The sequence below is a fragment of the Gamsiella multidivaricata genome, assembly GCF_025024155.1.
Source record: "Gamsiella multidivaricata strain RSA 2152 chromosome Unknown BC939scaffold_32, whole genome shotgun sequence".
In the NCBI taxonomy this organism is placed as follows: Eukaryota; Fungi; Mortierellomycota; class Mortierellomycetes; order Mortierellales; family Mortierellaceae; genus Gamsiella; species Gamsiella multidivaricata.
The window spans coordinates 37029-50106 of NW_026251740.1; the positions used below are offsets into that span (position 1 = coordinate 37029).

Genomic DNA, 13078 nt, shown 5'->3' on the forward strand with positions numbered 1-13078 from the left:
TGCCGCTGCTGCTTTAGACTGACTCTTGGTCGGCTTGGCTGCCGCCTGTTTCGATGTAGCTGTCCGTGCGGAGGGTCTGGACGATTTTGCGGGGACTGCAGATCCGGGCTTGTTAGATCTGGAGGTAGAGGGTCCTTTGGCGGTAGTGGTGGTGGGTCGACGTCTGGTGCTGGGGCTGCTCTCGCCGTAGACATCATCTTCTGAATCCGCAGGGGTGTCGTCTTCGTCGTCGTCGTCATCAACGTCCTGGTCCTCGCCCTCGCTCGGGGTGAGGATGTCGTCGTCGAATTCGTCGTCGTTGTAGGTGTACTGGGGCTGTTGGGCTGCTCGCCGTGAGGACATGATTACGATGGAAGGTGAATCAGAGACTGAGTGTGATGTGATGCAAGTGATGTCTATCTTTTTTTTTTATTGGACGGAGGATGCATAATAATCCAATCACATCCATCCTTAAAAAAATGCGTTCAAGTTCAATGTGTGATTCGGGCGGAGCTGGCAGGTACGGGCGGCGAGGATATCGCACGCGGATACCGTCGACTGTGCGTGCTACGTGCCTCCCAATGGGAGCCAACTCCAGGCATACGGCCATGGTCACATGTGCTGCGATAATCGTCCAACACCTCGTTCCTCCTTCCTTCTGTATCCTGTCTCTCGTAGGATTCATTTCTCTCCACAAGAAGGTCCTCTAGATACGCGCTCGTGATATCCGCGATCGATTCTGCAGTCGACAATCGATCGTATCCATCATACGGCCGTCCTTGCGTCCTTTTTGGATCATGCAAGCGTAATCCTGTCTCTCGGCCGACTCTTTCTGGCCTGTGCTCTTCTTTCCTAAACACTCGTTTATACTGACGAGACGGTACGCGTTGTTCTCCTGCTGTCGGTGGAAACATGGTTCTTGAGGCCGAGTCGTGCAGATCTGGCAGTATTACTGCTCTTGGCATCCGTGGCCTACGTGGCTCGGCCGCACGAGGTAGGCGCCGAGGCGGAACAGGCAACGAAGGCGGGACTCTAAGGGCTGGAGATGGCGGCATCATCACCCCATTCCTGTGTGCCTTCCCGGGGACCATCGTCCGGTCCTGCACGCGTGGCGCATGCTCTGAGGGAAACGACTTTGGTTCGAATTGTGGGACCCAAGGCACATCGATGCACGGATTCGAGATCTCTTTGATAGGACTACTTCCCTGAATCGAGGAACTGTGGTCGTTGTCGCGAGGTCCTGGTGATAAAGCATCGCACAGCCGTTGGTGTATCCCTGGCCCAGCTTCGGACCGACGGCATTGCTTCCAGACAATGAAGTACGCGGCCGCAAGGATGACTATACCCATGATGACTAATCCGACAATTGCGGCAGCGGGCATTTCAGCAGAGGTAGAGGAGGACGGAGGGATGGTTTCAGATGGGGATAGTCGGTCGGGTGGGAGGGTGAACTCGGGGGAGATGGGGTCCAGACCTGGGAGGAAAACAGGGGTTGGCGGGGCTGGCGAGAGAATGAAGGGTGGGGATTGACTACAGAGCACGGGTTCGATGGGGCTGTTCACGTTGGTACACCATAACTCCAAGTGGACTCTCTATTTGAACGCGTTTTTTTTTTTTTTTTGCAGATATCATTTCAGCAGGAGATCGCCACCGAACAACTGAACATCCAATAAATAATATAATAATAAAATACGGATGGACCTACCAGGACACCTTTGACATTCGGAAAAGTAATCCTTATCTGCTGAACACCTTGGAGGACCTCTGGCCAAGCCTTGAGAAGGACCGGGTTCTTATCGTTTTGCAATAATTTAAGCACAACCGAGTACCAATTAAGATTGGAGGTCATTATCCAACCAATGTCAATGGTTATACCCGAGTTGGCATCATAAGGACGCGACCCAAACAGCGTGAAGTCCAGAAGCATATGTGGTTGAAGAGGTGAAGAAGATGGGTGTGAAGTGTTTTTCATTGCACTATGCGTAATATTCAATGGGGCCATTTGAATCAGGTGAGTTCGGTCCAGAGCTTGGTTCTGAAGATTGATGATCAAGGAAGAAAGTACAGTATAGTAGAGTGAGGTGGAGTATAGAGATGAGATGATGCGCTGTTGTTGACTCGCAACGGACGGACAATGGATACCGCAAATATATTCGCGTCTTTGTGGTCATTTTGTAGAGAAATCAAGATAAAGCCTGCCTTCTCTTTCAAGTTCGCGATCGTCGCTATAAAGCATCCACGACAAAGACGAAGGCTGTATCTCGTATTATTATTTTTATATTAGAAACAACTCTATGTTGTATTACGATAACGACGAACTAAAATAAGGGTATTGTACAAAGACACGGTCAAGGCGCGACCTCCCCCTAGATCAGGTCAAAAGCTATGTAGGCAAGTCCAAGGGTGCTCAAGATATCCACCAACTGCGCGATCGCATACAACGACGTCAACTTCAGTAACAATCTCGCCTCTCTTCTCAGCTCATGGAACTGCAGGCCCAATCCGATGCTAACAAAACTCATCGTCGAGTACCATTCGCCCACCATAAACGAAAAGGAATTCACCAGCTCTCTGTCCTCTGACGGCACCACCGTGTTAAACAACACTGCCGTCAAAACAAACCCCAGCACAAACTTCGGGAATCGGCTCCAGAGCAATGTGCGGTACGGTACCGGCTTGAAATCCGACTTGGAGCGTAACAGGTCGTCCTCGAGCGAGTTGTGCAGCGCTCGCATGCGACGCTCCTCACGCTGTGTCCACACCGCGGCAACACCGACCGAAATAGGACCGATGAGTACGTTCTGGACCATCTTGACCACGGCTGCGGTCTGGACGGCCGCATCGTCGCCATAGATCGTTGCCGCCGCGATGACCGCTCCAGTCGAATCGACACATCCACCAAACCAGGCGCCAGATACCTGGGGACCAACGTTGATCGCCTTTGCGATATAGGGCAGCGCAATAATCGACGGAATCGTGAAGACAGAGATGATCGCAATGGGCAGGTCAGCTTTCTTGCCTGCACCCAAGGAGGCCGCAAGGGCAATGGCGGCAGAGGATCCGCAGATAAAGGTCGCGCCGGACATGATCATCGAGGTCTGGAAGTCGATCTTGAGCCAGCTGGTGCCGATCATAGCGACGACCACGAACAGCGAAGGAGTGTCGATCCATGAGACAAACAGGGCGCGAGGTGCCAGAGGCTTCAGAACCTCAAAGTTAATGCTGCATTTTTGGGGGGGGAGGGAAGGGATGGGTTGTATGTCGACGGATAAGGTTTTTTTTGCGGGTTAGAATAAGTAAATTGAATTGATGACGCCAGATGATGCCACCAGGCCATTGCATACACACACATAAATAAAGAAGCGCCTGTCTTCCTACTCTTCCGTCTCCATTCCCAACGGACCAACCATGAACACGACTGTTTGTGTTCTTTTGAGAAAGTATTATTCCCATCAGTGCGCCGTCGAATCCCAGTCTAAGCTGAATTTATCCAAGTTAACCTACCACAGCAGTACCAAGGACGTGGCGATGTAAAGCTCTGTCTGCTGAGCGACCTTGAGCCAGGGCGGCAAGGGTTTCGACCGTCCGTCCGGTTGCGGAGATCCGGCCATCACGTTCCTAAGGACGGCTCCGAATAGAATCGCCCAGATGGAATCTCCCAGACTCGCGCTCTTGATGCTCTTCTGTGCCGCCAACCACTTGCTCAGGAAACTCAGGAAATAGACCACCAGGTAGCCCTTCCAGAAATCCTTCCAGGCCTTGGCCTTGACGGCCCACAATGCCAGCCAGACCAAGAGCCCTTGAAGAGGGAAGAGGACCAACAGATCCAGACTTTGATTGCCGTGGAGGGAATCGAATGGGTTGGAGTTCCAAATCTCAAAATGTGCTGCGGGGATCCCGTTGTGGACAGCGATGGCGATCATGGCAAAGAGGAACAGACCGATCCAACATGGCCACCAGTCCAGATCATTCCAGCCCATCAGCCAAGGATGTCGGCTCAGGAGGGTTTGGGGTTGAGGTGCGTCTTTGTCTTTCGTACTGGTCATTTTTGATTCGTCTGCGTCCGCTAGTGTGAGCTCATTCTTTTTTCCAGAGAGAGTATGGTTGCTGTTGTTCGAATCTGATGTAGCTGAGGAAATGGACATGGGGTTTCGGGTGGTCAAGGCTGGAGTGGGGACATTGTCATTCGAAGGGGCCACTGCTTCTGGGTCTGGTAATGAATCTGGGGTGTAGTGGGGAGGGGTATCGAGTGAAGACATATCGTCGCCGGAGTGGAATGTGCTGGTGTTGAGGTGGCCGAGTTGATCGGCTGCCGAGGGCCTGTGATGGCGGGTATGTTGTTGTTCTGAGGACATTGGAAAGGGTCTCTCTGTGTGTGTGCTTCAGTTGCTGTTCCTGAAAAAAAGGGAATGAAGGACGTGGTAAGTTGTTTGAAAGGTTCCGGTTGGAGAGAAGTGTAAAGGTCAAAAGGTGAAAAACCAAGAAAAGAGAAAGATAAGGTAGCAAAGGGCGGGTATGTTTCTTGTTGTTTAAATATGGTTTTTCGTACTTTGTTCCCACAGTGGAGCGGAGAGAGTCCGCCGCAGAGGGCGCTTTCCCATCTCACTTGCACTCTGTCCTTCTTGACCTCTTCCTCCTGTCACCAATTGCGCTGCAGGGATCGGATGGATAAACCCCTTCTCATATTATCCCTCTGTTGGCTGTGTGCATAGGCTACTAAAGATGTAGATGCATTCAGCATCGTCCTCCTTTTCATGTGTACGAGAACACTAATGAAATAAAAAAAAACCTCTCCCCTCTCAAGTGGGTTCCGCGCCTCGGCCGAACGGACATCCAAATAAATACTTTGTTGCGCCAATGCCATGTTCTTTCTCTATTGCAGCAGGCCTGCTGTGCCATTGACCATGATCCACTTACTCATCTCTCTGCTAGTCGCCTCTGCCCACTTATTCTGTTCAAAAACATAGAACAGGTGGGGCTAGGAGGGAGACAAAAAAAACTGTCGCTCAGGGCAAAATAGGACCTTTTTTTCCCTTCCCACCCTCATAGCCTCCAGCAAAGGAAAATGAAGCCGCTGCAATTCGAGTCACCATTCATAGTGCCAATTCGTACAAGGTTCAGTTTGCTGCATTGTTTGGAGAGCCACGGACGAGGGAAAATATCGAGGGTCCCCCCACAGTGGTTTACGGGTATGTAGAGGATGCTGCTTTGTTTTTAAGTTGGTTGGTGTAGCATGCATTCCATGGATGCCTGACCTTGAAAGACTCCACCGTAGTTTTCATTATTTATTTTTAAACGCAACAGCTGTCTAACCGGGTTGGCGTCCCTCTTAATGTTTCTAGATAGATGCGTGTTCTTTTTTTAATATTTCTTTAGCTATCGTCGACATGTCAGGATCATCCCGGGGCGCCATGCTGTCATAACTGACGACCGTGTTTATTATGTCCGAGACAGATGACTCAACCTGCATCTTTTGACCGTGGAGGGAGTCCGTTTTTTTTGGGGAGCCTGTCGTCTGGGGGAAGAGGCTTTCCTTTTAGGGACACAACGGACCAAGCAGGGTTGTCTGCCATTGGGTCATGCTTGGGAAAATGAAGGTGCGTAGATATGATTTTATTGTTCTTCGATAGTCAATAGTCAATGGCGATACATAAAACGAAGGTGGTGTTCATAAAAAAAAAAATGCAGAGAGGTAGTTCTGCAGGACACGAAATAACTGAGGCTATCTAGAACCACATGTGGAAGAGGCGTAAATACATCATCTTGGCGAATTGCGTGAGAATAAAGTACGACAGCAAGGCGCCAACCAGGTAGGCGTAGAAAATGCCCGGGAGAGTGACGAAACTTAGTATGTCGCGGAACACTGGGATATAGGGAAGGACCAGGACAATCGTCGCGATGATCACCGTGCCAACCATCACTGGAAGGGCAGCGTTGGTCTGCACAAATGCCAGTTTGGGTGAGCGGATCACGTAGATGACAAGCAGCTGTGACAGAGCCCCCTCCGTGAACCAAGACGTTTGGAAGAGCAGAACCTTCTGTGGGTCGTCTGAAGTCTGGACACCAAAGTAGAACCAACCAAACAGGAAGGTTGTGATATCAAAGATCGAAGACCAGGGACCCATGAAAAGCATGAAGCGCAAGATAGAACGGATGTTCCAGCGGTGCGGAACCATCAAAAATTCCTTATCCATATGGTCCCAAGGGATGGTGACCTGGGAAATGTCATAGAGTAGGTTCTGGGCTAGAATATGGATCGGAAGCATGGGCAGGAAGGGCAGCCAGGAGGACGCGACCAACATCGAGAACACGTTTCCAAAGTTAGAGGAGATGGCCATCATGATGTACTTCATGGTATTACCGTAGGTGGTCCGACCCACGACAACGGAATCCGCAACGACAACAAGCGACTTCTCTAGCAGAATCACATCTGCGGATTCCTTGGCAATATCCGTAGCAGTGTCGACCGAGATGCCAACGTCGGCCTCGGCCAAGGCGGGAGCGTCGTTGATGCCATCGCCGAGGAAGCCCACGACGCGGTTAGAGCGCTTCAGGGCACGGACGACCAAGGACTTTTGCAGAGGTGTCAACTTCGCAAAAATGGTCGCATCGCGCGCAACCTTGGTAATCTGCTCGTCGTCAAGACCGTTCAGGTCTTCGGTCGTGACAACGGACTTGATAGGAAGGTTGATTTGCTGACAAACCTTGCGGCAGACGGCAGCCGAGTCGCCAGTCAAGACCTTGATTTCGACCCCGAGAGTCATGAGTTCCTTTATAGCAGGGCCGGTCGATCCCTTCGGAGGGTCAAGGAAACCAATCAAGCCAGCGAAGACCATGTCGCATTCATCAGATATGCCGTAGTTATCCTTGATCTTGTCCACGTCTCGGTAGGCTACAGCGACAACCCGGACACCATCGATATTCAGATCCTTGTTCATCTCAAGGATGTGAGCGACCATTTCGGGTGTCAAAGTGTGGATCTGGCCACTCTCCAGTTCCTCGAGCGTGTCGAGAGTAGCGGTAGTACCATCAATATCAACCATCTGGATGTCAAAGGCCGGTTTACCATTCCGTGGGATTATAATTTTGGTGCAAACACTCAACATTTCCTCGACGGCGCCCTTGGAGATGAGCATGGTAATGCACGTGGAGGTGTCCTGGAGCACGACCGACATGCGGCGCCGGACGAAATCGAAGGGAATCTCATCTTGCTTAAGATAACGAGCAGCAAAGGCTACAGCAGCAGGCTTCAGGTTCGTTCCTACGTCCTTGCCGTTGCCGGATTCATACATGGGCAGAGCAGAGGCCGTCTTCTCAAAATATTCGACGACAGCGACATCGAGCAAGTTCTTGAGGCCGGTCTGGAAGCGCGAGTTCAGGAAGGCAAGCTGGAGCGAATGCATGGAGGCCTTGCCGTGGTAGTCGAGGTGGCGAACAAGGACGACTTTGTTCTCCGTCAGAGTGCCAGTCTTGTCGGTGCAGAGGATATCCATCGATCCGAGGTTGATAATAGAATCTAAGTTCTTGACGATGCAGTGCTTCTTGGACATCAAGTAGGCGCCTCGAGCCAAGTTCGAGTTGACAATCATGGGAAGCATTTCGGGGGTGAGACCAACGGCAACAGACAGGGCAAAGAGCACAGCATCGGTCCAGTTTTTGTGCACGAAACCGTTGATCAGGAGCACAGGAGGGACCATCACAGCCATGATTCCGAAGAACACCCATGAGATGTTGCGGACGCCCATTTGGAAGGCATTCTCGGGGCGACGCTTCGCCAACTCCTTGGCCATCGAACCGAAGAACGTGTTTATGCCAGTCTTTTCGACCAGGACCGTGGCTGTACCCGAGACGACAGACGTGCCCATGTAGCACATGTCAGGGCAACTGAGGTCGACGTCGTCACCGGTTGCAGCAGTGCTCCTGAGATCGATGCGGCGGATACCGAAGCACGCATAAATACTTCGTATGAGCGAATCCTTGAGAGAGTAGTCATCAGTGGGGGCTGCAACAGGGGGAGGCTGCAAAGTCGAGCGCTGTCCGAGCTCAACCACATTAAAGCGGGTATTCTTGTCAATAAGGATGGCAGACGCGTCCAAGGGAACCACTTTGCTTTCCATGACCTCATACGAACTCTGCTGTCTCGCGTTCAGGGCATCCATGGCTTCTGAATAAGCACTGAACTTCTCGACAGGTATGGCCTCCCCAGTCAGAGCAGCCTGAGACACAAAGAGATCCTTCGAGTCTATGATCTTGACGTCCGCTGGGATCAAGTCACCAGCGGAAAGCTGGACCCAATCGCCAGGAACAATATCCTCGATGGGGACATCCGTTTGAACCGTCGCGTGGTTTAAGATCTTGATCACGTCCTCTGGCGTGGGATCGCGATCTTCAGGACAGGAATACTGGCGGGTAACAGTGATCATGGTCGACACCAGGGACTTGAGGGCCTTGGCAGCTGAAGCAGATTTCCACTCCTGCCAGAAACGGAGTCCAGTCGAGATTGCGACCATGATGAACATGATGCTGCCTCCGTTGTTGTCGCCGGTCAGGATCGTGGAGGTACCAAGGATGCAAAGCAGGATATTGAAGGGATGAACCAGAGCATGGAACAGTAGTTTGTACCAAGCTTGTTCGTTTTCAAAACTGATGATATTATTGCCATGGATCGCCCTGGCTCTCTCAACCTGTTCGTTGTTGAGGGGCAGAAGGTCCGCAACCCCAGGGGAGGCAGGGGAGGTGGCGCTGATAGAGGTAGCAGAGGCGACCCCACCATAGACATTGCCATGGTCGGCCGTGAGGGTGTCGATGAGCTGATCGACGTCCGTAGGGATGTGAGACGACATAGCGATAGCTCAAAGGGGGATGGGTGGGACCAAGGACCTTAGGGTGGTTTATACGAGGACTGATGCGTGCAGAAGAAAGAGACAGCACAGCAGTAGTTAGAACAACTGGATCAATGGATAATACATGACGGAGGAGCATGAAGCTGAGCGACAGAGTGCATTGATAGGGCATACCTGGATCACACAGACGAGGGACTCGCTGTTCTGGGAGGAGATGTGGGTCGCCAGTGCTGTAGACAACCGAGGATGGGACAGAAGGATTAAGCGCCGATTAATAAGATTCCTAGCATCAGTCGAAGGCGCTGATGGCAGTATAGAAATACTTGCGCTTACCAATTGACGAGTGTAGGGAAAGGGGGCAAGTCGACGCCAATTCTTGGATAGGATTCGGGGTAGAGCTGCGGAGAAGGATGTTTGCTAGTGAGTGTTGGCAACAAAGAACCGGAGGTTGGCGTTGTTGTCCGATAAGGGTGTAAGAGGGTGGGCTGGGTGTTTAATGGGAAACGAGGTGGCTCTTTATATACTGAAGGCACATCTCCATGGAGAAGGAAATATACATTTTTACGCGCTGGCGTATCTTCAGCATTCTACGACAAAGGAACAACAAAAGGAGCCTGCGGCACCAACCTTATTCTATGGCAACTGGATGAGACAAAAAAAAAACGCCTACAATAGAGTCGACGACAGAGCCAATATGCGGAACAAGGATTCCCAGCGTTCGTCGTCCCTCTGCCTCCTCGGACCGTGCTTTATCTCTGAGCGGACTTTTCTATGGACTCTATGCGGCTGTTGAGTGGTGCGCACAAAAAGGAACGAGAAACTCCAATGAGGCGTACATGGACGTTTAAGGGAATCAAAATGCCTCATCTGTCCATGTGGACTCGGCGCACGAACATATTTTTTTTTATATACCCTGCGTGTCATTCTGCAGGTAATCAATAACTGTAGAGATGCTGGTGCGTAATTTGGATATTGCTCGGCGCAAACAAAAAAAAAAAAGAAAGAAAGCCTGACCGAGGACCGCGTAGATCGAATAATAAAAAAGCTATGATTAGGTACTTTTTGTTCAAAGACGTCGTTCGAGTTCGATTGTGCGCTCTTTTCTCGATCCAGCAAGCGCTCACAGCTTTTTCTACGTCAAAATATAGGCGGGAATAAAATTTGTTCTGCGCCCAAGTTGTAGGAATGTGAGTGATCTGAATGTACGTGAAGCGTAGAAAACAATGTCGACTCGGGACCGTGCGAGACACTCCTTCTATCTCTGGGACGTACAGACTATACAAAAAAAGAAGAACACATATGCTTTGTACACTTTCCTCTTATTTCGATCGGTACGCCCAAGAAGAAACTACAAGGCTTACGCGGGCGCAGGTTGTTGACGACCGATACACATCCAGAAACACAACCCATGCGCCATGTTACTTAAGGGACTTGGAATAGTCACATTCTGTCGTTCACATTTTTTTTGACTGCACTAATCTCACAGGTGGGGTATGGCCAAAGGCCTAGTAGCAAGGTGCGATTGCGATTTCCAGGATATATTATTTTGTTCTTCATGTTTGACTGCACCGGACCATACTGAATTGCAAAGCACAAATGCGGGTGCGACATTCTATGGTCTAGAGCACCGATATCGTGGATGGACCTGCAGAGATCAAATAATGCGCACCATTTCGCACCATAGATAAGCAAACCAGAAATGGACCGAAATATGGTTGACCTTCACGTCTCCCATAAAGATCAATATCCAAGATCCCGCCGAGCACTCTTGAGCGACAACAGTGTCTCGTTTCTCGTAGTAAAAGATCTTATGGACGTATGATGATCCCTTGTTTCCCTCTGTAATGGCCGCTGCAACTGTTGTTAGATGCAAAAGGGGCCTGAAGAGGATTTAGATTGACTTGCCAAAATTTAGCCAGAGCCATAGGTTTTAGTACAAGAGGGCGCTGCGAGTGCGGTCTATCGGATTGATGTATCGAAGACAGTCGCCATGGAAGTGTAGAAGAGGGGCGACGTCTATGGCGAGGATATACAAGAGAGGTGGTTGGACGGTCTGAGTAATGTCCAGCGGCGTGGTATCCTTCGCATAGACGTACGCTATGAGATATCCAATGTCCTTAGCAGGGAAAGACGCGTTGAAGCATTCCACTGCACTTGTAGTCGTGATAGGCCCTGCACGCACAGACCTTTGCTTCCGAGTGGTGCGCTCGAATTCGCCCACTGCTGGTTATGTCCTCGGCCATGTGGAACATCGGACCCCGAAATGGAAAGAGCACACTCTTCATAAATCCAGCCAACTGCGAATCCATCTTACTCTTCTCTCTCATCATCCTTTTACTGCATCCTCATCACTCATCGCAGAATGTCACGCCAGCAGGTTCTCACCCTTGCCTCCTCACGGTTCAACAGTCTCCCCCTCAGCGTCGGCCATCGGTAAAACACAAAAACGAAACGGCAGCTCGAATAATGATAGGCGGGTGATTCTCTCGCTAGGTGTGCGATTGACCTGGATGTGCCGGTGTCGATAACCCCTATCCTATTCCGTCTTGGCACCCTTTCCCTACCCACCTAACTGCAACTGCTTCGTCTCATAGAGGCGCATCCGAGCAATGGCCTGAAAACTCGATCATCTCCATGGCTCAGGCCGTCAAGGACGGTGCTGACGGTCTCGAAGGGGGTAAGGGCTCAGTTGCCAAACATCTCAAGGACTGGCAGGGCAGTTGAACATACGAACGCAAGAATATTCAGCCGGAACATCATACATGACTACATAGACCTCCACCTTACTTCAGACGGCGAGATCATTGTCATGCATGACCCCTCCCTCGAACGAACAACAAACGGCACAGGACTAGTCAAGGATCGGCCCTGGAATGGATACATTGACGGACTCAAATCCAAGAAGGAACCCCATGTCGGCGTTCCCCGCTGCATTGATGTTCTTGCCTTCCTGGCCCAGGAGGGTAACGAGAAGGTCTGGTGGAACATTGATATCAAGGTGAGCTGTCTTATCCTATGTTTGTTTATCATGAACATTATATCACCGGGGCCTGTCATACTGCAAAGGAGACTCCGGCTTGGCCTTCCTTAGCGCAATTTCTATTTTTGTTTTCTGGGTATCCTTGCTCCCTCGTCTGGATGCCTGGTTGTATACATGATCCTGTAGCGCTTTTGTTCTATGGCAACTATTACGACTATTACGACTAGTTTATGAGAAACGCATCGAATCTTTGTCTGGCTGATAGAACACGCGTTCTTTGCGTACACATTTGCGAGGCTCGCATCCAATCGATCGTACCATGCATCGACATCGATTGCGTGCTCAGTTACTAATCCTTCTCCGCCTACCAATTTTTTTTTTTTTTTTTTTTTTTTTTTTTGCTTATAGATGAATAACTCACCTGCACTACTGTTCTCCAAGTTCGCAAAGCTGATCGAGGAAAACTTCCCCGGCCGGGATTTCTCATCCCAGATTGTCCTGGGCCTTTGGCACCCAAAGTTCCTCCCTGCTGCGGACAAGTACCTTCCAAAATTCAGTCGAATCCACATTGGATTCAGTATCCCAATCGCGCGGCAACACTTCCCACCGAGCGCCGTGGATGGATACAGCATCAACTTTATGGTCCTATCCACGCCCGCAGGACGACAGTTCATCAAGGAGATGCAGGCAGCTGGGAAGTCGATCCTGGCCTGGACGGTTAACGACATGGCGGAGGCGCGGGAGTGTGTCAAGATGGGTGTCGATTATGTTCTCACGGATCGGACAAAGACACTTCACAAGCTTCTTCATGAGTATGAGGCATTGGGCAGGGATGGAGTCGATCAAAAGTATGCTGATGAGGTCTTCGACACCTGGAGCCGATGGTCCAGATACACGTTCTGGAGGGCATTGATCTGGGTATTCCTAACAGCGCGGTTCAATAGTGCGACCAGACGGTTGAATCTGGAGCCAGACTTGGACTTGGATTTGCCGAGGGAAGTCTTCACGAAGTAGAAACAAACAAGGCAAAGCGGTTGAGTGTATGAGAAAGTGGCTATGGATACCAAATAGTTAGGACATTGAGAAATTCAAAGGCCCTAGAGACAATAGAGAGAATGCCAAGGACATGCATGATTAATGCACACTCCACAGAAGGTTGCACATTCCAGTGGTCTCTCCTATTTCCTCCTTGACGATATAAACCAAGGATCATCAAAAAGTTTGCTCTTCTGTGGGGATCCCTTTTGTCCTCCCCCCCCCCTTCTTTTTTTTTTTG

The 13078-nt window shown here is 50.5% G+C and overlaps 4 protein-coding genes across 4 annotated transcripts; 1 reads left to right on the top strand and 3 right to left on the bottom strand.

Annotated features, from left to right (window-relative positions):
* Window positions 1–446: 446 nt before the first annotated feature.
* On the bottom strand, window positions 447–1923 carry BC939DRAFT_528849 (uncharacterized protein). The gene is made up of 2 exons (XM_051561478.1): window positions 1685–1923; window positions 447–1571 (listed from the first exon to the last, which is right to left on the bottom strand). The coding sequence occupies exons 1-2, from the start codon at window positions 1904–1906 to the stop codon at window positions 471–473; spliced, it is 1323 nt and encodes a 440-aa protein (XP_051412206.1). The 5' UTR covers window positions 1907–1923; the 3' UTR covers window positions 447–470.
* A 422-nt stretch (window positions 1924–2345) lies between these two features.
* Window positions 2346–3902, bottom strand: BC939DRAFT_397181 (uncharacterized protein; the record flags this gene model as incomplete). Its single annotated transcript, XM_051552338.1, has 2 exons — window positions 2346–3201; window positions 3484–3902. The coding sequence occupies 2 exons, from the start codon at window positions 3900–3902 to the stop codon at window positions 2346–2348; spliced, it is 1275 nt and encodes a 424-aa protein (XP_051412207.1).
* Window positions 3903–5250: 1348 nt separating this feature from the next.
* BC939DRAFT_158432 (uncharacterized protein) lies at window positions 5251–9177 on the bottom strand. Its single transcript, XM_051550262.1, has 3 exons — window positions 9156–9177; window positions 8997–9052; window positions 5251–8881 (listed from the first exon to the last, which is right to left on the bottom strand). Exon 3 carries the CDS (start codon window positions 8820–8822, stop codon window positions 5706–5708), a length of 3117 nt encoding a protein of 1038 aa, XP_051412208.1. The 5' UTR covers window positions 8823–8881; window positions 8997–9052; window positions 9156–9177; the 3' UTR covers window positions 5251–5705.
* Window positions 9178–11411: 2234 nt separating this feature from the next.
* BC939DRAFT_384963 (PLC-like phosphodiesterase) lies at window positions 11412–12615 on the top strand (the record flags this gene model as incomplete). The annotated part of the gene is made up of 3 exons (XM_051551797.1): window positions 11412–11499; window positions 11597–11820; window positions 12211–12615. Coding segments are annotated over 3 exons (717 nt in total), but the record flags the coding sequence as incomplete, so codon positions are not given.
* Between the last annotated feature and the right edge of the window lie 463 nt (window positions 12616–13078).